Source organism: Cucurbita maxima, unplaced genomic scaffold (assembly GCF_002738345.1).
Source record: "Cucurbita maxima cultivar Rimu unplaced genomic scaffold, Cmax_1.0 Cma_Scf00008, whole genome shotgun sequence".
NCBI classification, from domain to species: Eukaryota; Viridiplantae; Streptophyta; class Magnoliopsida; order Cucurbitales; family Cucurbitaceae; genus Cucurbita; species Cucurbita maxima.
In genome coordinates this window covers 5,056,181-5,079,063 of record NW_019272024.1, presented here as the reverse complement: position 1 = coordinate 5,079,063, position 22,883 = coordinate 5,056,181, and the positions used below count along the sequence as shown (strand labels likewise).

Here is a 22,883-nt window from a genome sequence, read left to right as displayed (position 1 = left end):
CAGTCAAATCAGGCAACCTTATATCAATATGTTCGTTGCATTTATGCATGATTGGATAGCTTAATGGTAGAATTGTTATACATAACACAGTGATACACTTGTCTTGAAAATGATAAGTTTTTTTCAATACTCTCCTCATCCAGACCCTTTGACAATCACAAGAGCTAGTTGCTACAAACTTGATAGGAACAACAAACCTCTAGGAACAACAAACCTCGATATTGGTATGATATTATTCACTCTCAGCATAAGCTCTCATGACTTCACTCTTTGGTTTTACTAAAAGGATTCGTACCAATAGAGATAGTGTCTCTCACTTATATAAGTATGATCTTTCCTTTCATTAGCCAATGTGGGACTTTAGAGCCTTCCCAGAGGCCTCCTTCTATGTAGCCCTCAAACAAAGCACATCCATTTTTTCGACACCTAAGTTATTATGACTACACCTTCGAGGTTGACAACTTCTTTGTTCGACACTTGAGGATTTCATTGACATGATTAAGTAAAAATAAATGCAATGCTTTGATATCACTAATGGGAATAAATAAGGGTAGAATCTACTTACTCCACTTTGTATCACATAGATACACATTTGAGAACAACTTCTTGTTTGCACACATATGATCGCTACAACTTTTATTACAACCCGATTTTTACGATCACGACTATGTAAAAACTTGAAAATGAAAAAAAAAAAAAGAATAAAAAAAAAACCATAAATTCATTTTATTTACAAATTCAAAATAAAATTTGAATATATTGGACCTAGTAAACAAAATACCTTAAAGCCTTAAAGCATTAAAACAGTTGAAACATGATGTGACTCTATATGACATGTAGTTCAGATTCGCTTCGATCCTCGACCAACCCCTTCTTGTCACCTTTAAAACATGAGAGAATAGGAATGTGTACAAAAACTCGGTAAATCGCGTACATGGTTGATGTTAGGGTACTACACTCTTTCATGTCATGTTCTTTTTCTTATCCTGAAGTCCTTAAGTTTTGTTCTTGAGTATTGAATTATTTTCCTGATTATGGCTCAAGGACCTTGGTCCTAGATTTTGAGTTCTTAGGTTATGATGCTAAGGACTTTGATTCTAAGGTTCTGGATTCTTAGCTCTGAAAACTTGAAGCTTGATACTTGTTCTAGTTTCTTATCTTTGGAACTCGGTTCTTGTTCTTGATTTATGCCCTTGTCCATAGTTCTTGTTATTTTCTGATAATGTTCTCTAAAATACCCTCCCTAGGATTTATGGTACAAGACATGAACTTGACAACCTGTGTCCAAAGCTACATGCGTTCTAAGCAATATAATCTGGAACTTGCGTCTAAGGCTTTATTTGTTTCAAGCGACATAGTCTGAACTTGCATCTAGGGCTTCATGCATTCCCAGCATATAGTCTGAAACCTACACCCAAGGCTTCTTATGTTCCAATTGGTGTAGCCTAAAACTTACGTCCAAGACTTCTCACATTCCAAACGCGCAGTCTGAAAATCTATGCCCAAGACTTCATACATTCTAAGTAGCATAGTTGAAACCTACATTCATGGCTTCTTATGTTCCAAGTGATACAATATGAGAACTTACATCAAAGGCTTCTTATGATTCAAGCAATGTAACCTTAGTCATGATTATATTGTCGCATGAGAGTTGTAGGGGTTCTTAAGTTTTGAGTCTTAGGACCTTGGTCCTTCGTTTTTGAGTAGTACCTAACAATCTTCTTGTTTTAATGGACTTAGGGCTTGTTTTGTACTTATCTTTAGAGCGTTTTCTTAGTTTCATGGGGTTCTTAAGTTCTTGCTCCAAGGGTTATTCTTCTGGAATAAGTCTTAACATACATTCTTAGTACCCTCGACTTTTTTAAAAACTTCAAAGCGTTTTTAAACTTTTTTAAAAAAACTTAAAAAATACGCATATTGTTAGTACTATATTTAAAAAAATACACATAAACTTTTAAAAGTAGATAATTATGAGGTGTTGATAGACAGTTTTCGTTCATATATTGGTAGTAATTTTTTTTTTGAAAGTTTAAGAATATTATTGAATTAAATTAAATTTAAATGGATTTTTATTAATTTAGAGAAAATTAACCCATTATCTGTCACACCAAATTTAAAATTCATTTTAAAATGATAAATAATTTTAATTATAATTTCTGTTGGGGCCGACAAAATTAAATCAGAAATGTAACGGGAGTGGGAGGCATGAAATTTGTACGTTAATTTTGGTGTTCTCTCATCAGTCGTCACTCCCACTCCCCCAGGGTTTAACCTTCGCCCCTCCGCCATGGCCGTGCTCAGACCCACAGCCCTGAGGCAACAGTCACTATAAACCCCTCTGAACTTTGGTTTAGCCCAAACTTCTCAAAACGGCTCCTTCTATAAGCCACTCCTGGAGCAAGCTGGGCAGAGTTGCAGAGATGATCACTTTGGGGGCCTCCACTTCCCAAGCCTCTTCGTTGATTACTCAATGGCCCTCCTATTTCTTTCTATGGCGGTCCAACTCTGTTTCTAATTCTTCTATTTCCATTTGCGCCTCCTCCAAGAGGCTCTACAGGTCACTTTTCTCTTGGGTTTGTTCTTTACGGGAGGCTTTTGTGTTATCCTTTTTGTTATTAATCGGGGCGTGGAGAACATTTTGTCCTCTGTATGGGGAATTAGCTGCATTTTTGTGTGTGTGTTTATGTGCTTGTTGTTCGTTCCAGACATTTGTTAGAAGCTTTCTTGATTGAAACTGCGAAGTGAGTTTCCTCCCCCTGCATGTGATAGGGAACTTGTGATATGGGGAAGGACATGTTTGGTGGGTGTGATTTCTAGGAATTTTTAGTTATCATCATGATGATATCTGAAAAAATGAACTCGTTGTTAACCTCCTGTTCTGTTCACTCTGTTTCTTGTTGGTAGAATGTCTTTCTTTGAATATGATTTGAAGCATTATGGTAATGGTTCTTTAGTATGAGTTTTGAGGCTTTTAAATTCACTCATGAAGAAGTATATCGGTTATCTTTCTAGGCACTTTAGCTCTTTTCTCCTATATCGTTGTCTAGTCCATAAAATTGTGTCATATTATTTGGATTCATCTATGGGGAGGACATTTACCTTTAAATATGAGCGTGATTGTGTCTTAGGTAATCAAAGTCAAATTTAGCAGAAGTGATACTGACCTTTCTTGGGTCATCCATTTTGTTGTTTTAATTGTTTATGTATCTCACATTGCGCACTTTATTGATCAATTATAGTGAGAGTATGGTTGTGAAGAACTCCGACCCTAATATTTCTGAAAATATTGATTTGCAGGGCTGAATTTTGTCCTCTGAAGAATGTTGGCAGCACTTCTCCAAATGTGAATATGTTTCATGCTTCCTTGCAGTGTCGACAAAGTTCTTTCTTGCACACCAATTCATTTTTTGAAACTAGACAACATGACAAGGAGAGGGCGTTTCTGTCTGATGTAAATGATTGGTCTAAGAGTACTAGGCAGCTGAAACAAGAGAAGCTCTTTAGGTTTTCAGAAACTGAGATCCTGACGAAGAATGACGAAGAAAAGCTAAGAAAAAAAGAAAATCTCATTGACTATGGGACTTTGCATTGTTACAACAGTCTTTCCCCCCCATATTCTAAGGTTCAGTCAAATTTGGGAAGCAACTGTTCCAATGCTTGTAATGATCCTAATTGTATAAACCCTCCAACTAATATGTTATCGGATGAATTCAGCAGACAAGAACCTATAAATTTTGAACGAACTGAAAATGTTACAGCTATAGATAGGATGATTAGTGACAGGGTACCTTTACTTGAGACTGTCAAGTTTTCACGTGGTGAATGCAATGGAGACACTAATTCTTATTCTGGGGAATGGTCCATGAGCAAGCCTGCAAATAATGTTTTGCATAGTCAGGTTGTTCCTATTCAAAGTAACAAAAAGTATTCTGTTTCTCAAAATGGAAAGGGATTAATTATTCGACACGTACCAAACGTTTCACCTAATGGCAGAAATAGAAATATCTCTTTGGGAAAGGTGAATAGTGTACGAAAAACTTCGAAATTTACTGAAGCTGCTAATGGAATAAATAAGGGTGTAGCTGTGGAAGAATTTTCTAAAGTGATCGTCAATGGAAGTGTCACCAAGATGATGGAAGTACTTGCAACTGCTGATAAGCCAGATATAAAGGAGAGGCTTAATGGTGTATATGAAAGCGTTCTTGTTGTTGATGGTGTATCTGCAGCAAAGGAAGTTGTTTCAATGCTTACTACCAAGTACAAGAATCTGGTGCATGCTTGCGATACTGAGGTGATTAAATCTTACTTTATTTTCGTTCTCTGCGTTATGTACCTTTACTGCCTTGAAACAGGCCAACAGACCAATAGATCCAACATAACTGTATAATTTACTCCCAAGTTCTGTCATATGATGATGGGCACATACTTGTGAAATTTCTTCAATCCTTGTTCTGTTTTTCTATTTTCTTTAAGGTGGCCAAGATTGATGTGAAGCAAGAAACACCCGTTGACCATGGTGAAATAATATGCTTCAGCATTTATTCAGGACCGAAAGCAGATTTTGGAAATGGAAAGTCTTGCATCTGGGTGGATGTTCTTGATGGTGGCGGTAAGGAAATTTTGCGTCAATTTGCACCATTCTTCGAAGATCCTTTGATTAGAAAGGTATTTCTTTTTGTTCCTCTTGGACCCTTTTTTAGGAGACTAATGTAGGCCAAATTTTTTGATAAAGGAGGTTTCCTTTTCTGGGACTAGTTTGCAGAGAATAAGGGTGTCTTTTGGCATAAATTCCTAAGTCATTTTGGATTACTCAACATTATTTTCTTTTTCTTTCTAAAGTATGCAATATTTGGTTGCGAATATACATTACTTTTTAAAAGAATTTTCAAGTTGGTTTTCCAAAACTTGATTTTAAAGTGATTGGTCGGCAATCACTTTGTTGTAATTTAATATTTGTAGAATCAATTTTAGATGCAGCACAACCAAACAAACTTGTAATTTAAAATCATTTTTAAGAAAATGTAACCAGACAACTTAATGTTTTAATTAAAACCAATTCTATTAGAAGTGTTTTAAGAAAAAATGTTTTTAAAAGTGGTATGCAAACTCACCCTAGACACATTATCCACCGTCAGATAAATAGTTGGGACACACTCGGGGAGATGGACAAAGCTTTGTCTTCTAGATGTTGGCTTCTGAACATATTGTTGATAGATTCCAAAACTGCTATAGCTCGGTTTTCTCATTCATATATCAAATGCATCATAATTGTTTTTTTTTTTTTGATAAGATTGGCTAAGTATTCTGACCATTTATTCACTTGTATTAGTTAAATTATGAGAATGCAACATGTGCATGTGTGTGGTATGCTGTAACTCAGAAGATAGTTTGGTTTTGACCAAACCTGCCTTCCTATTAGGTCTGGCACAACTACAGCTTTGACAATCACATTATTGAAAACTATGGGATTAAGATTTCTGGCTTCCATGCTGACACGATGCACATGGCACGGTTATGGGATTCATCAAGGAGAATGAATGGTGGATATTCACTTGAAGCTCTTTCTTATGATACAAAGGTCATGTCTGGGGCTAAATTGGGCCAGGAAAAGGAGTTGATTGGTAAAGTGTCCATGAAAACTATCTTTGGCCGGAAGAAGATGAAAAAGGATGGATCTGAAGGCAAACTTATAGTCATTCCCCCTGTTGAAGAACTTCAACGAGAAGAACGGAAACCATGGGTATCTTATTCTGCATTAGATTCAATATGCACGCTGAAGCTTTATGAGAGCTTGAAAAAAACACTGTCTGACATGCCTTGGGAGAGAGATGGAGAAAGGATTCCGGATAAAACAATGTTCAACTTTTATGAAGATTATTGGAAACCATTTGGTGAAGTTCTTGTCAGAATGGAAACTGAGGGAATGCTGGTTGATAGGCCATATCTTGCTGAGATAGAAAAATTGGCCAAAGCAGAACAAGAGATTGCTGCTAACAGATTTCGAAACTGGGCTTCAAAGTACTGCCCTGATGCCAGGTACATGAATGTTGGAAGTGATGCACAACTGCGCCAATTGCTCTTTGGTGGCACTTGTAACAGGTAATTAGTCTATGCTCTAAATAATATTTTTGGCTTTTTAAAAATTACAATTATGAGTTATTTACTATTTGTGGACATGGACTTGTGCAAGTTGTTAAGCTCTTTATTACACAATTTAATGCCTATTCCCCTTTGATAATGGACATGTTTCTGATCCTTTAGCTTCAAACTTGTTGATTCGTTTGAAAAGTCATGCTTCCTTATTTTTTCATTTTACAGTAAGAACCCTGAAGAGTCTCTTCCAACTGAAAGGACATTCAAAATTCCAAACAGTGAAAAAGTCACTGAAGAAGGGAAGAAAACTCCCAGCAAGTTTCGGAATATTACTTTACGTCGCTTCAGTGATGAGGCTCTCTCAACAGAATTGTACACAGCAACTGGTTGGCCTTCAGTGAGTAGGGATGCTCTGAAGATCTTAGCAGGCAAGGTCTCTGCAGAATTTGATGACTTCACCGACAACTCGCAGTCTGACACTGAGGTTGTCAACGATTTTGAGACAATGCCTCGTGAAGAAAACAGAAGGCGTATAATTCATGAATGTGCAAATATGTCTGATTATGGAACTACTTTAACAGCATTTAAATTGAAGGAGGAGGGCATGGAAGCCTGTCATGCTATTTCTGCTTTATGCGAAATCTGCTCTATTGACTCTTTGATATCAAATTTCATCCTTCCCTTACAGGTGAAATTCTTCTGCGAAGTCCCCATTTATGCCCATTTATAATATCCTTTCAAAAGAGTCACGATAATTAATGGAACTTTTGCTAATTTTGACCCGTTACTGGTGGTAGGGGAAGAACTTTAGAAGGTAGGTGTAAGTAACTTTGTTTGCCATTATGACTTTTTGACTTTTATATGTGCCTGAGGTTCTAGAAGGAACTAGTTCAGAGTATTATATACTGCTTCACTTGATTTATGCACAGTTATCTGAAGACATGTTGATTTTGATTGATGAACATGCAGCTTTGAAGTTTCAAAACATGGAGTCCTTCTCTTACTCTGATCAACACTTATGATTTTCATATGTTGGACTTCAAATTCTAGGCACAATTTTTGACTTGCAGTGAAACTGGCTGTTTCTATTGCAGGGAAGCAATATATCTGGTAAGAATGGGCGTGTCCATTGTTCTCTAAACATCAACACAGAAACTGGCCGCCTCTCCGCTCGGAGACCAAGTTTGCAGGTTCATAGTTAACTAGTCTCCACTATATTTGCATTTGGCACTGAAGAGATCTGTGATGATTTCCATGGGAAAGTAGGTTTGCTTCTTCTATTAGATAGTGTCACCTCATAGCGACTAGAAGCTTAGAGCTTATCATGATCGCAGAGTACTAAATCCTATAACAGGCATTATGTAAAATATTATGGTTATTGCTAGCTATTTTTTTGCACAAATTGTTTTACATTTAGCCTTCTGTGTGAGTGTGTTTCTCATCTCAGTTTCAAGTGATCTTTATGTTCATATATTCCTTGTGAACTATGATTCTAATGGAGACTTGCGTTGGTTATATTTTTTCTGTACTAGAATCAACCGGCTCTGGAAAAGGACCGATATAAGATCCGTCAGGCCTTTATAGCTTCTCCTGGAAATTCCCTCATTGTTGCTGATTATGGCCAGGTAATTTTGTTAATGAATGGGAGATGACTTGTTTATGCGGTGTGTAATTTAGATTTACCCCATCTTCCGCTGCTATCTTTTTGTTATCTATTGGCTTCAATTATATAATCGCATAAAGAAAAGAGAACATTAATGATTAAAATGTAGATTCCTTTTGCAGCTGGAACTTAGGATTCTTGCTCATCTTGCCAATTGTAAGAGCATGCTGGACGCCTTTAAAGCTGGGGGAGATTTCCATTCAAGAACTGCAATGAATATGTACCCTCATATTCGTAAAGCTGTTGAAGAAGGAAGCGTGCTTCTTGAGTGGGATCCTCAACCTGGGGAAGATAAACCTCCAGTTCCATTGTTGAAGGTAAACTGATGTTTTTGTTACGAGAAAATGTGTGCAAATGTGATTCGTTTTATTGGAGTGTTAGTTTTCCAAAGTATAACAAACTGGTATCCGTTTCTCTTATTATCTTAGAAATGATATGAAATGGAAATGCTTTATCTTTAACACTTGAATTGTCCACTGACATGCTTTGATGTTGCGAGTCAGATTCAATTAGTAATTTCTTTTGATGTGCTATTATTTTAGCGTTAGTTTGTTAATTTTAATAGTCGTCAGTCTGTTTGTTTTGTAGTAGTTATGGTATGGTATTTCGTTAGGTAATTGTTTGAGTGAGTTTGTTCTAGTTGGTTTTGGAATCCACCATTATAAGTAGAGAGAACCTTTGTATCATGACACCCAAAAAATGCAAAACTTTTCACATGGACCTAAATGTCTTGAAAGTATGAACACTGTATGAAAAGCAAAACTTAACCGGAATAGTTGCCTGATTTAGTGCCTTGTAATCTACACAAAACCTCGCAACACCACTTTCACTAGAAGCACGGGGCTAGAGAATAGATTGGTGCTATGACCGTAGAAGCGAGCATCTCACTGATCAGCCTTTCAAAATAAAATTTTTATCATACTTATAAAATTTGACGTTGATCTGGCCAACAGCATAATCAGCTGGCCGCTCTGGTGGAATGCCTTTTGGTAACTCAAAGATACGGTTGTATTCCACCAAGGCAAATGCATTTCCCTGTGAACATCCAAGTTGGCATCGTCTTTGCTAGCCTCTTCCCCATTGGTGATCCTTCTTTTGTGCGCCGAAACCGGAACAAATGTACTCATAACACCAATGAATGGAATTACACAAAGAGACACCAAGATATTTACGTGGTTCGGAGAGAAGAAGTTCTCCTCCATCTGGGTAGCAACCAATCACTAATAAACAAAGTGTTACAAGTGAATATCTCATTATCACACTACAAAGACTCTCACCCATATGTCATTCAAGAAATACAATGTGACCCACAAAACTCCCCCAAATCCCTGACACTCAAGAAATACAATGTGACCCACAAAACTCCCCCAAATCCAGATACCACTAGTTAGGAACAATGTGACCCACAAAACTCCCCCAAATCCAGATACCACTAGTTAGGAATGGAGGGAGAAATCTCTAATTCTTTTCTTTGAAGAATAAAATTAGCTATTAGCTATTCTATAGCATTACAGAATCAAATCGACCAAATCTGGTATGACCAAATCTAATTCAAATAATCAAATCAAATTTAATCTAAATAACCAAATCAAATCAAAATTGAGACAATTTACAACAATCTCTGTCAATAGATCTCTTGTGCCACCACCTCAAGCCCATAAACCCATTTATAACCAATTTCCTTTTTACCTTTGTTAAGTTGTACCAAATCCCAAATTTGATTTATTTGCTGATTCATATTCTATTGCCAATGTAAGCTATTCGGCCTCTGAATAGCATCTTTGTAACTGTTGGGAACTTCATCAATCATAGAGAAAGCATATGCTATCGTATCATCAAACCTTGCAGGTTTTCGAATTTTCCTTCGTGGTCTATTCTTGGCGATGGACTCAGGTTCCTCCACTATTTCATTTACAAGGCTTTGCTCCTCCTCTTCTAAGACATCAGAGTTATTATCTACTCTGATCACTCTTTCATTTACAAGGCTTTGCTCCTCCTGTTCTAAGACATCAAAGTTATTATCTACCTGATCAATCGGTTCTTTAGGAGCAACCATATCAGGAGAGAACACACCTTCTCCACCTGCTTCAATGCCTCGTTATTATTTTCAATTTTCTGCAAAAACATTCCAGACTCATCGAATGTCACATCTCGACTATTAACCATCTTACTTGTTTCTGGACACCATATCTATATAGCCCTTCATGCCTTTGCTAAAGCCCATAAACTTGGCTTTTTTTGCTTTAGGATCTAGTTTTGAGTCTGTCACATGATAATAAGCAAGACACCCAAACACATGCAATTTATCATAATCACTAACAGGAGTACCTGACTATACCTCAAGCGGAGTTTTCCCACCATTTTCAGAAACAGGTAAACGATTCACCAAGTGAACTGCATAACTGAGAGCCTCAGCCCAAAATGTCTTACTCAATCCTGCTTGAGACAATATGCATCGAACCTTCTCTATTAATGTCTGATTCATTCTCTCAGCAACTCCATTTTGTTGTGGCTTATCAGGAACAGTGAAGTGTCGAACGATCCCTTCATCTCAGCATACTTTAAGGAATGAATCATAAGTATATTCTCCACCGTTGTCTGATCTCAGCTTTTTGATTTTCCTGTCCGTCTGATTCTCTACCATTTTCTTCCACTCTAGGAAGATTTGGAGAACCTCGTTTTTGTGCCTCATGGGATACATCCAAACTCTCCTCGAGTAGTCATCAATAAAGGTGACAAACCACCTCTTTCCTCCCAATGGGACATTCTTCGTGGGACCCCATGCATCAGTGTGAACATAATCCAAAATGCCCTTTGTTTGGTGTATACCTGTACCAAACTTCACATTTTTTTTTCGTTTACCAAATATACAATGTTCACATAAATCAATTTTACCATTGTGGCATCCTTAAGGACTCCTTGGTTTACCAATGTCTGAAGCGCCTTCTCACCCCGCATGCCCAAGTCTCATGTGCCATAATTTCGATATGTTTTGTTCTTTCGAACTTGCCACAGCATCATGCCCAATTATTGTGGTTCCGTTGAGGTAGTATATGCTACCTCTTCTAGTTCCTTTAATTGCCACCAAACCTCCACGAGCTACTTTCAAATTCCCTCCTTCCAAAATGATTCGATAACTACTCGCATTCAAAACGCCAAGGGAAATCAAATTTTTCTTGAAGTCAGGGACATACCTCACATCATTGAGTTTTCGTTTAACCCCGTCAAACATCTTGATTTGTACTGAGCCGATTCTCGTCATCTTGCAAGTACTATCATTGCCCATATAGACAACTCCACCATTGAACTCTTTGAAGTTCAAAAACATCTCTTTGTTGGTACACATATGATAGGAGCACCCAGAATCAAGAATCCATTCACTAGTTTGGCTGACTGATAAGGAGATCGTCAAGGCGTTATCTGTATCAGTGTCGTCATCTCTAACCATATTGGACTTCAACCCCTTCTCTTTTAAGCTTGGGCACTCTTTCTTCCAATGACCTTTCTATCGACAATATGCGCACTCATTTTTATCAAATTTTCTCCAATTATTAGATCTACCTCTCGACTTTGATCGGGACTTTCCACGTTCGCTCTTTTTCAAAGTAGAAGTCCTTCCATGAGCGGTGAGAACATTTGAGCTAGAATCTTGATATGCCTCATTTTCCTTCTTTTGCACCTCATTATTCATCAAGGCATTTGAAACATCTTCAAAATTAATGTCAGTGATTCCATGTAGTAGGGTGGTTACTAAAAACTCGTAGGACTCTGACAAAGAATTTAATAACATCGCCTTGTCTTCATCATCAATCTTAACATCAAGATTGAGCAAATCAGTGATGATTTTGTTAAAATCATCCAAATGCTCAACCATTGAGATACCTTTCTTGTAGTCAAAACGGAAGAGTTTCTTCTTCAAATAGAGTTTATTTTCCATTCTTCTTCATATATTTCGCCTCAAGCTTGTCCCATGGTTCCGCCATGGTCACCTTCATATATGGATATTTTTGATCCTTGCCAAGACAGGATCGAATAATTCCGCAAGCTTGCCGGTTTAATTTCGTCCATTCTGCTTCTGTCATGTCTTCAGGCATCTTCTCTTCGAGAGAAGCATCAAGGTCTTGTATAACCAGCAAATCGCTAACTTCGCCTCGCCAAACACCAAAATGATTGGTTCCATCAAATTTCTCTACTTCAAGATTGGAACTCAACAATCTCGATCCACGCAGTAATTTAATTCCAGATGATTTTGCCATTTGCAATAATTAATCTGGATGTAACTAAAAACACAATTTTTGAAAATTGATTTTCAAGAAAATAAGCATGATTGTGAGCACGTCTAGTGGTCGATGAGGCCAAAACTTTCACAATACCTCAAATACCAAAATCAGGCTCTGATACCACTTGTTGTGCACCGAAAGCGGAACAAATGAACTCACAACACCAATGAACGAAATTATTCAAAGAGACACCAAGATATTTACGTGGTTCGGAGAGAAGAAGTTCCCCTACATCCACTGGTAGCAACCAATCACTAATAAACAAAGTGTTACAAGTGAATACCTCACTATCACTCTACAAAGACTAACCAATATGTCACTCAAGAAATACAATGTGACCCACAAAACTCCCCAAATCCCGATACCACTAATTAGAAATGGAGGGAGAAATCTCTAATTCTTTCCGGAATAAAATTAGCTATTAGCTATTATATAGCATTCTAAATCTGGTATGACTAAATCTAATTCAAATAACCAAATCAAATCTAATTCAAATAATCAAACCAAATCAAAACTTATTACAACGCCTTCCATATCTAATTCAACTAAGAAGCCCATGTTCTAGTCTGTCCAGTTCGGGCAAGTATTTTTACTGAGACCTTAGGCCTTAGTGAGGGAAAGATCCCCTCACATGTCACCTTGTTCTACCGAGGTAAAAAGGTCTTGGTTAGCGACATCCAATCCACACCCACAAACCCATCTTCCATGATCATTGCATTTCCAACATTACATCTACCCCTCCTAGGTCTAGGGGTAGGAAATATTCCCTTACAGTGATCTCAGTGGGGTAGGCAAACTACAACTGAGTTACAGACTCCTATACCACAAATGGAAACTCTGTTTCCCATATCACTACACCATAGTTCGCTGTCTCAGTGAGGAGTAACTTCAGCTCTTCTACTAGCAACTGAAAGATGATATTATGCGTAGCTTTGCATTCTATAAGAACCACTACACTTCTTTGATTCACCTATCCTTTCACCTTCATTTTTCTTGGTGACGAACAGCATGACGGAGCATAGCTAATTCCATCGAATCTTCTACTTCCAAATTCTTCACTTGGGGGGTTCTCTCTTTCATTTCCTCTATATCAATCGATATTTTCTTATTCGGCACTAGCTACCAAAATCCTTAATTCCCAAATTTCTCAATTCTTACAAAGGTTCTCTTAGGTCTACTTCTCATCACACCTAAAACAAAGCCCCTTCGAGTCTTTGCCTGGTACTCAGCATTCGAGAGTCTTTTAGTGGGCGGTTCCCTTTGGTTTCATCGCCTTTTCAAGAAGTGTAACAGTCAGGTCTAAGTGACATTAATGATCTAGTTTGGCCGTTTTGTGATGGGCTCTGGTTGCCTTGTTAGTGCCACTATGGGCCATTATGGGGCCTTGGTTTCTCCTCGTAGGCTAACCTTACTGTTGGATCTCAATCTTCCACCATCTAGGCTTGTTTGATTGTACCTAGCCCAACATGGTTACAACTGATAACCTATGCTCGGATTGTCGGATGTAGACTGTTGAGGAATATTCATGATTGGAGGTCTCACGTGTAGCTTAGAAGATCAATATATTCACGATTGGAGACACAGTCGGAGTAGGTTTGTGGGTGATTGGATTCCTTAAGAGAGGTGATTTTGCAATCTTGAACTGTTGGTCCTGACGGAGATTCTTCATCGTAGTAATATTTCATCCTCCAACATAGTCAACCAAGTCTTTTTAACTTTATTTATTTATTTATTTATTTTTTATTTTTTTTTATGTAAATCAGATGCTTTGTATTTGAAACCCTTGCGTTTATCATTTGATACACAAAATTGAACTCAATTGTTATTTATTTTCTATTTACTTATCAGTCATTTTTTATTTATTGTAATTCCTGTCGATGCATTTTCATTTTAATATATGCAGTTTCTTATCCTTTTGTCTATTCTTGTGCAACCATGTTCGTCCAGCAAGAACAAAGTGCCATTTAAACGATCTCTTGTTTTTTGATTTCTTTTATGTGAACATTTCTTTCTCTTCTGCAGGATGCCTTTGCTTCTGAAAGAAGGAAAGCTAAAATGCTTAATTTTTCCATTGCATATGGCAAGACTCCTATTGGCCTTTCCAAAGATTGGAAGGTATTTTCCAAAACCAACTTTCTGTCTAAATATCGTTTTGTTGCTAACTGGCGGCTGGTTACCTCACCATTCAGGTTACCGTGGAGGAAGCAAGTAAGACAGTTGACTTGTGGTATAATGAAAGAACAGAGGTTCGTAGATGGCAAGAACTTCGAAGGGAAGAGGCCGAGAAGAAATCATGTGTTCGCACATTGCTTGGACGAGCTCGTCAGTTTCCTTCAATGAAGCAAGTTACTCGTGCCCAAAAAGGGCATATAGAAAGAGCTGCTATTAATACGCCTGTGCAGGTTTGTACATAAATTTCCTTTCTTGGCTTTTCCTCGTCCCAATCTCCAGTATTAAATTTGGTTCACGAACGTTGGTATGTTACAGGGTAGTGCTGCCGATGTTGCCATGTGTGCCATGTTGGAAATATCTAAAAATTCACGTTTGAGGGAACTTGGATGGAGGCTGCTTTTGCAGGTCAGTCATCACTATCTTACCTGCGATTTAATATCTCAAGACTTGTGTTTCTGTTGGTTATTTTTCAATTATAACTTGCATCCCTTCCTGCAGCACCCTATTTTTCTGTACTTATCTGTGAGATACTGCATGAATTAACACTTCTCCTGAAAGTTAGGTTCATGATGAAGTGATCTTGGAAGGACCAACTGAGTCAGCTGAGGTTGCTAAGGCCATTGTTGTCGATTGCATGTCGAAACCCTTCAATGGAAAGAATATTCTTAAAGTCGACCTTGCTGTGGATGCCAAGTGTGCACAAAACTGGTATTCTGCCAAATAGATATATACCAAAATGAATTTCTAACTAAACTAACCGACATCAACAGCCATCTGTCGTTCGACTCTGGATGCCTTCTGAAGGATGTGTTTATGCTGTGGCTGATGTGAAATTTTTTACCACACTTTTGCTCTTTTTGAACCGTTGTCTATGTAACTCAATTCCAATTCTCCATGTCTATGTAATCCATGAAACGAACTGTCATTTGAATTTCTAACTTCTTAGCCAAAGGCATGTCGTTAAGCAAATGTTGACATGCTTAGATGGAGTTCGTAGCTTGAGAATGCGAAATATTATAGAAATGTTTGTTGGTTTTTTCTTTTTGGGAGTTGAAAAAGGAGAAGAGAACATGGCAACTTAAACCAAATTGAATCATGGTAATATCTTTGTGGGTATTGAATTAAACTGAGTTGGGTCTTGTTTCATTTAATGATGTAAAATACTAATATGCGTTAATTACTGACCAATAATGGAAGTTTTATTTTTATTAATTATATCACACGTGTGGTCTTGGTAATTTACTTTTTGGTTACTTTTTGGTCAAGAGTGCACATTAATTAAGTATGACATTAGTGTATGTTTATGAAAATTTGTTATCGTATAGACGGGATAATATGATGTAATTTAACTTCCAAGTAGAGTACTTCAAACGTTATAGGCACACCTTCTAACTCATAGGTAGGGTGGTGTTGGTCGTTCCACCTCAATAGTAATGATATAGACCACCAGTTCACAATATCTTCATACCAATTTTTCATACCAATTTTTAACCATTATATGCTCACGAACGTGGACAATATTTGTATATTTCGAAGCCTATAGAGGATCAAGAGGAACAAGCTCTCAACATGTCTTACTGACACATTAATTTTCATTATGTACGACATTTTATTTATTTTCTTATACGTGAAAGAATTGTAATGAATTACTAAGTAGTCTACAAATATACAAAAATTAGAAAAATATATATCCACATTAATTGATAAAAAATGAAATTGCTCCCAAAAATAGTTTCTTAAATTTTGGAAGGTTCATAAATATTAAAGTAGTTAGTAAAACAAATCCAACATAATTATGACAAAAAAAAAATGGAGAGTATGGGTTTTGAACTCACTCCCTCCAAATCCAAACCCATTCCCTAACCCACATTTATAAATTGTTAGTTGTTAGGGATGGGCCATCAAAGCCCATCTATCTCATCATCAGTTCATCACCATTCACCACCCCATCTCTGTATCATTCAAGATTTCATCTCTGTCAAAACCCATTCAACGTCCAAGATCTCTTCTGCAAACAGTTACCCACAGTCTCTACATACCCATTATTGGCCCACTGGATTCCGAGTGGATGGATAGAATCTGCAGCACACTGCGAGAGCAAAACCTCATCCTCCTCTTACAAAACTTGCAAAAACTCAGCCATGGCTTCTGTCTCCTGTACTTCTACCTCCATAAATCTCTCCCCAGCATCCTTCAATTCTCGCCCCCCACTCAAATTGGGTTCCCAATTTCTCGGTCTTCAATCCAACCTCCGATGGGTCTCACCCATCGCCATTGGACCCTCCAACGGCTCTAGAGCAACCTGCTGGTTCAACCTTAGGCAAAATGCCGAAGGTGCAGGCATTTATGGCAGCCAGTCCCGAGACGACTTTATCAGAGACGATGTTGAGCAGGTTCTTCTTTCTTCTTGTTCTATGGATTTCTGTTTCTTGTCATTTGGGAACTGTGATTGTTGAAGAGCAGGTGTTCTTCAGGTGTTCTTCAGAAAAACCATTGTATCAAGCTTTCCAATTAGATGAATATATAATAACCCAGCATGTTGCTATCCCAAATTATATACAGAAGTCTATTTTTGATGTTCTTAATCCAATCATTCATTATAGCTCAACTCAACTGGCTTATAGGATAGGTATGTATTATCTTATCTTGGTATTAAAGTTAAAGTTGTGATAAGCGCAAAAAATTGCTGGATTTACAGAGTTAAAGGGTCCTTAATCCATGCAAAATTTCACCAATAAAGCTAACTTAACGACCTAAAGATGTTTCACCTTTAGAGCCGGCCAAATAACGTCAACCAAATGCTCTGGTATCAAATGATAAGCGCCAACAATTGCTAGCTTTGCAAATCCAACATGATTGTTCAAGCTAGAGACCAAAAGCTCTTAACTCAAGTTTTTAAAGGAAGAAGAAGAAGAATTGACGAGTGAACATTTTGGTTGTGCAGTACTTTAACTACATGGGAATGCTCGCTGTGGAGGGTACGTATGACAAAATGGAGGCTCTTTTGAGCCAAGACATTCACCCAGTGGACATTTTGCTGATGCTAGCTGCCTCAGAAGGGGACAAACCAAAGCTTGAGGAGCTATTGAGAGCTGGGGCTAAGTATGATGTTAAAGATGTAGATGGCCGAACCGCCATTGATAGGGCACCTAATCAAGAAATCAAGGATTTTATTCTTAATTTTTCTGTTGAGAAGCTATGATTTGGTTGGTAAGTGGCTCTGTTTTGGGATAGGCTTAGAAAGAGGTTTAAGATTTGTATTTCACTGCCTTCGGATGTTAATCACAATATGGTACACTTGTTTTTGGAGTATTTTGAATGACTAGTAATGATCTCTGGCTTTCATTTTCTCTGAGAATGTTGATAAAAATCCTAGACAAGTTCAGAAAACAAGAACATTATCAAATTAAGCCTAAACTCCAAGAATTAAACTTGATTTTACCTATCTATCTACCTATAATCATACATGATTGTACAGCACTGCTCTCAAAATTTATGAATAAATACTATTGGATGATATTTCATAAACAATGCATTTATGCACTTTCTAATAAAAACATACGACTGCTTACTAGAATTCTCTCTACTGCTAAAATAGACTGCTTTTGGGTTTCCCACCGGTGAGAAAAGCGAAAAATGGATCCTCCTCCACACTATCAGCTTTGGTTTCGTTGAACTGAATTCCCACTGCACTAGTTGTAATCGGGTTGGGAGGTTTAATTGAAACAAATGCTGGCCTCTTCGAATGCAGTTTTTTTGCACCAACCAAGGAGGGGCTTGAATTTACAAGAGAACTACCTCCTCGAGGCATGAATGTCTGGCTCGAGGTCGCTGCGGGACTGATTGAACTGTCTTTTGTTTCTGTAATATCTTTGACAGAAATTTCGTTAACTCTTTCGGAGGGGCTTGCGAGCAAATCATTCTTACTCATTTTCATTAGATCAACACCTTTCTCGTTACTTTGATTTGCCTCTGCCTGCTTGGTAGCAGGTTCATCATCTACACCCAAACCCAAAAAGAAGTTATACAAGTACACTAGAGTTTATTTTTCTTTTCATAATAAGATGAAAACAAAAATCAAGTCTGCATACAAAGAATTAGAAGACAGAAAAATGGCGGTTACTAGACATTGCAATTGTATTCGGTTAGTTAGCTCTACAAAGAAGCATAATGTATTACTGCTGAAATGCAATTGACAAAGAGGAATATTGGATACTTAATACAAGGTGATGAAGAACGCGCACGCACATATATATATATTAAGAAAGGTAAATATGTGAAGGGAGTCACGAGTATAATACCATTAAAAACCTTACCTCCAAGAAAAGATTCAAGACTCTGATACCGCACAGTTGATGCGGCCGAAGAAACATTTGGCCCAATATGTTCTTCCTGATTGTTAGTCGCAACTTCTTGTTTGTTTTCTTGCAATATAAATTTGCCTTCTTTCCAAACACACTCTAAGAGGACAAATTCATCATTTGTAGGGTAAAACTCTCTAAAGACCTGTAAATATATTGGAAAAGAATTTAAAAACTTCTATTTTGTGAAGATAATTAGAAAGGCAGATATGAGAACCCTAGTGGAATAGATTAAGAATCCCTTGGTTATACAGAAGCAGGCTTTGCAATTTGGAAAAGAACGGAAGAGTGGAGCCCATATACCTGAATTCCTTCCTGGTTTATTGTAACTACATGCTTTTTTTTGGAGATAGACGCAACCATGTTGAATATTGAAACAACATCGAGTAATATCTGTATAAAACAATAAAGAAACAGATGGTTAACGGAAATGCAAATTCATCATAAACATAAAATAATCAAAGTTAGCGATGGTAATTATGTTGCCACAATTTCCATCTCAGAAAAATGACAATGTACTGTCAATTGTCATGCAATCCTTCGAAAGTTTCTGAAAATCCTAACCTTCAAATGTCAAATGATTCCTGCTTTTCTTAAATATTTATTAATAAAAATGGACTTACTTGTTGAACCAACACCCAAATACGTGCCAGTAATGCCAAAATTATAAAGCAAAACCCTGTGAAAAATGTTCGAGCAAGCAAGATAGATATCTCACTGATAATAGTCAAGGATGATATTTGCACAATGAATTTCTTCAAATTAGTTTCCATCGTCTAACAAACAACAAATTAATAGAAAATAATTATCTATTCAAGGCGATGATGTAAATGTTTCCGAGGCAGAGATAGAAAACAAAGCACTTATTTTACATAGCTACCATCTAAGTGGGAAACGTTCTCACTATTGAACTTCTCACTTATGTGAAGGTGCATTAACTAGCAAACTTATGGAGTGGGCAAAAACAAAAAAGAATGACTGTGCTGAATCTCAAGAATGCCCAAAACACAACCAAGATATAGAAAATAAAAGAAGGCAGGAGCAAGAATCCAATAGGTAAAAAAATGTCAATATTGTCAAAAACCTTTTTACATACAAATATCTAACACTGAGAGATGCTGAGGTGAGTTGCTGTACATAATTGATGTAATGTAATACGATCTAACAGCTTCACGTTTTATATTAAGGAAAACATGAAGTTACATATCATATATGCCTGTCAAGTAAATGAACAAGTTAACCAAGTAAATAAGCCAGCCAGCTTTCATATTAAACGCTGTGCAATTACAGGGCTGTTTTCCACTTCCACTGTTGGACATACAGGAAGACTAATTGAATAGCCATTGAAGAAATCCAACTTACACCACTATAAAGATTCTCATGGATACTAAAATGAATTTGAGCAAACAGAAAGCAGCAAGCAACACCAACTTATCTCTAATGCATTAGACCAATAGATAAAAAGGATACGTTGCTGCCTTAAAAATTGGCTCCACCATCTGCAAAAGGTTTGGAAAAAGATCCCTTCAATACAATGTCCAAAGGGGAAATCTACGATGTAAAGTGAACATCATTTTATAATTTCCGTAACAGTAGAAATATTGCCCCTTGAGGTTAATAGCAAAAATAACCCTTGATTGACCTCTCATTCAAAACAAAGCCCAACTACTTGAAAATATTTTTTAGTGAACATGGAACAGCTTACATCAAGCAAAATAGATTTAGATAATATACTATATCATAATCTCCTCTTTTTTCTTTTTTTTTTTGGTATAGGAATACACCATGATCTTTTTCAATCATAAGCATAAACATATAGAAAGAAAATGAACATTCTATATAAAGACTCCCAATTAGTCTTGCAAAGAAGACAAATTCAATAGAAAAATCACCTCTGATAGTAGGCGTGAAGCCCCCAGAAGCTGTTCCATGAAATTATATTTCCCAACTTCACATTTCCTCCGTTTCAAACTGTAACAAAATAGAAAGTCAAAACAGAAGATCAAAGGAAAACGAATACATACATTTATAATCTAGTCATCTCTTTACTATATGCTAAGTAGAAAAAAAATTCATGAGGAGAAGGAACTCAAAATCACATACCTTTCTAAAAAATGAATCTTTTGCTTAGGTTTCTTTCCGTCAATAACTTGAAAGCAGGAACTTATCAACTCCTTTAACTTGGCAGCTTGTAGAAGTCTTAAATCTCTCCTTACCTAACATTTTTTATAGACGCAAGAAAAGTTACAATGCATGCCAAAAATCTCAAATTCTTCATCTAACACTGAGTGAATGATCTCACCATAACTACATACTTCCTATGACTATTGGTTTTGTGTATCATAATGTCCCCTTTCCTTTCAACTGGTGTCATCAATATTAAAATGTTTCCCTCTTATTGCTTGTATGAACATATATTTACACAGACTAACATATACGTATAAAAGCAATATTCTCCTCCTACAAGAAAAATTCCATGCACTTCTTTTCTTGCAGTTTAGTTTTCTTTTCACAGTAACGAATCAATCAACCACAATTTTCTTAGAGGGAGGGGGATGAAAACCTGTAAAAGATATCGGAAATAGAAACTACGGCGATGCTGGTTCTTGTTCTTATAAATCATTTTATGTAGAATGCCACTTTCTAAACAGAGCTGGTCAAGCATGGATGCCAACTTCTCCTGACGGTTCTCAGCTTCAGAAGAGGCCATGGAACCTCTAGAATTTTGAAATTACAATCAAAACCTAAGAATTAAAAACATGAGTCCAATCGATACAGCTTCACCAGAAATCGAACATCGATACAAACCGAAGAATTATTAGAACAATGATGAAGACAAGGAAGCAGAGTATAAATACTAACCTAGGTGGAGAGAAGGAAGACGAGACAAGACCGCGAGGGAGAGAAGAGGTGGTTTAGGTATGGCGCGCCAGTGAAATAAAACGTTGCCTAACGACGGTGTTTCTTCACGGACCGACTCTGAGAAAAAACGAGTTTCACTGGCGGCGACCGGTCGACGGAGGCGGAGAGTTGAGCCCTCAGCCCACTTTAATACTTTTGGGATTATTTTTCCTACCGGTAAATGATAAAATAAAATAAATACAAAATAAAAATATATTAAAATTTTAAAATTTTTTAAAAAAAATGCTCCCAAACTTAAAAAAAAAAAAAAAAAAAAAAATCGTTTATAATTTATTTAAAAAAATATGTTAAAACTTTAAAATAATAATAAGTTCTCGACCAGCCAACAAAGCAAAAGTGAAAGTGACAAGCTGGTATGTGATGATTATGGTGGTAAGGACGTTGTTTGACAAGGTATGGAGTGCGTTCTAGGTGCGGTCAACAAGGACACATTGCTACTTGCTAGCCACTATACAACCATCGAGCTTTGGTAGGATAAAAAAATCTCTTGACATGAAAATCACTCTAAGAGAGTAAGATTCAGATTACCTTCTCGATCGAATATCTCATCGCAAGAACTTTTGTTTGAGATTCGAATCATTCCACAAACTAGCTTGAATGATTCTTGTTGATCAAATGTCTCAATAGAATAACACTTGTTTGAGATTCGAATCACTCCACAAACAAGATTGATCATGTCGACTTGAATGATTCTATATGCAACCTAAACTACATACAATTGCAAAGAAACTTGGTCATTGACTAAAGAGAAGCACAAACGCTTCTTTTACAGCATTTTCAAAGTCTCCTTACAAATACAGCATATATGGTTTTATATAGCTTCAAAATAAAACTATTAAAGACATTCCAAGAGTTGTAACATTCATATTTTATAGACATAATTAATCATTATGCCTACAGGTAAATAAAAAGTCTTATAATATATTAATGAAATACAATAACTCTAAGTTACTCCATTGTAATTCACTCAAAATTTATAACAATAAAACTTCATTCTTTTTCAATGTGGCATGAATTAAAATATTTTTTGATAATTTTAATAGCATTTTCTTTACATCCATTGAAATATATTGTATAATTGATGTCTCTTGATTCATATCACCTATACCGACTCACAAACAGGAGAAAACTTATGCCTCTATCAGCAAAGACACGCACAACCTTAATGTAGTGGTGATAGGTAATATATCTATTTTTGGACACTTTGGGATGCATGGGAAAAATTGAAGGAACTGAAAGTATAGTTACAGGATCTGTTAGACAAAGACTTCATCTTGGGATGCAGTCTTACTTGTAAAGAAGAAGGATAGCGAAGAACAAATATCCCCTCTCTTGTATAGAAGATTTGTTCAACTAGCTATGGGAGGCAACAATGTTCTCCAAAATTGATTA

At 36.8% G+C, this 22,883-nt stretch overlaps 3 protein-coding genes across 6 annotated transcripts; 2 read left to right on the top strand and 1 right to left on the bottom strand.

The window, feature by feature from the left end:
* The first annotated feature begins 2,213 nt into the window (after positions 1 to 2,213).
* Positions 2,214 to 15,185, top strand: LOC111483260 (DNA polymerase I A, chloroplastic/mitochondrial). Of its 2 annotated transcripts, none has more exons than XM_023129408.1 (12): positions 2,214 to 2,557; positions 3,298 to 4,291; positions 4,474 to 4,665; positions 5,420 to 6,099; positions 6,319 to 6,781; positions 7,188 to 7,283; positions 7,626 to 7,718; positions 7,879 to 8,073; positions 14,059 to 14,151; positions 14,226 to 14,438; positions 14,524 to 14,613; positions 14,771 to 15,185. In XM_023129408.1, exons 1-12 carry the CDS (start codon positions 2,421 to 2,423, stop codon positions 14,930 to 14,932), a joined length of 3,408 nt encoding a protein of 1,135 aa, XP_022985176.1. In that variant the 5' UTR covers positions 2,214 to 2,420; the 3' UTR covers positions 14,933 to 15,185. The 2 variants fall into 2 exon arrangements, with proteins under 2 accessions (XP_022985176.1, XP_022985177.1); XM_023129409.1 differs by lacking the exon at positions 2,214 to 2,557 and having other exon boundaries at positions 3,542 to 3,639; positions 3,821 to 4,291.
* A 1,066-nt stretch (positions 15,186 to 16,251) lies between these two features.
* On the top strand, positions 16,252 to 17,553 carry LOC111483311 (protein LHCP TRANSLOCATION DEFECT). The gene is made up of 2 exons (XM_023129502.1): positions 16,252 to 16,601; positions 17,153 to 17,553. Exons 1-2 carry the CDS (start codon positions 16,350 to 16,352, stop codon positions 17,408 to 17,410), a joined length of 510 nt encoding a protein of 169 aa, XP_022985270.1. The 5' UTR covers positions 16,252 to 16,349; the 3' UTR covers positions 17,411 to 17,553.
* LOC111483286 lies at positions 16,604 to 21,630 on the bottom strand. 3 transcript variants are annotated; one of them, XM_023129460.1, is made up of 10 exons: positions 21,432 to 21,630; positions 21,133 to 21,313; positions 20,673 to 20,785; positions 20,462 to 20,540; positions 20,040 to 20,068; positions 19,193 to 19,286; positions 18,873 to 18,962; positions 18,525 to 18,714; positions 17,781 to 18,207; positions 16,604 to 16,687 (listed from the first exon to the last, which is right to left on the bottom strand). In XM_023129460.1, the coding sequence occupies exons 2-9, from the start codon at positions 21,277 to 21,279 to the stop codon at positions 17,798 to 17,800; spliced, it is 1,152 nt and encodes a 383-aa protein (XP_022985228.1). In that variant the 5' UTR covers positions 21,280 to 21,313; positions 21,432 to 21,630; the 3' UTR covers positions 16,604 to 16,687; positions 17,781 to 17,797. The 3 variants fall into 3 exon arrangements, with proteins under 3 accessions (XP_022985228.1, XP_022985227.1, XP_022985229.1); XM_023129459.1 differs by lacking the exon at positions 16,604 to 16,687 and having other exon boundaries at positions 17,615 to 18,207; XM_023129461.1 differs by lacking the exon at positions 16,604 to 16,687 and having other exon boundaries at positions 17,615 to 18,207; positions 21,133 to 21,286.
* Between the last annotated feature and the right edge of the window lie 1,253 nt (positions 21,631 to 22,883).

Bases quoted from the DNA above. Each gene is read 5' to 3' on its own strand.
- LOC111483260 (XM_023129408.1), top strand. From the start codon at position 2,421: ATGATCACTTTGGGGGCCTCCACTTCCCAAGCCTCTTCGTTGATTACT. The intron at 6,100-6,318 runs GTAATTAGTCTA...TTCATTTTACAG, and splicing joins TTTGGTGGCACTTGTAACAG to TAAGAACCCTGAAGAGTCTC. The intron at 7,284-7,625 runs GTTCATAGTTAA...TTTCTGTACTAG, and splicing joins CTCGGAGACCAAGTTTGCAG to AATCAACCGGCTCTGGAAAA.
- LOC111483311 (XM_023129502.1), top strand. From the start codon at position 16,350: ATGGCTTCTGTCTCCTGTACTTCTACCTCCATAAATCTCTCCCCAGCA. The intron at 16,602-17,152 runs GTTCTTCTTTCT...TTGGTTGTGCAG, and splicing joins TCAGAGACGATGTTGAGCAG to TACTTTAACTACATGGGAAT.
- LOC111483286 (XM_023129460.1), bottom strand. From the start codon at position 21,279: ATGGCCTCTTCTGAAGCTGAGAACCGTCAGGAGAAGTTGGCATCCATG. The intron at 18,963-19,192 runs GTAAGTCCATTT...TGTTTTATACAG, and splicing joins TTTGGGTGTTGGTTCAACAA to ATATTACTCGATGTTGTTTC. The intron at 18,208-18,524 runs GTAAGGTTTTTA...GTTTGGGTGTAG, and splicing joins TCTTGAATCTTTTCTTGGAG to ATGATGAACCTGCTACCAAG.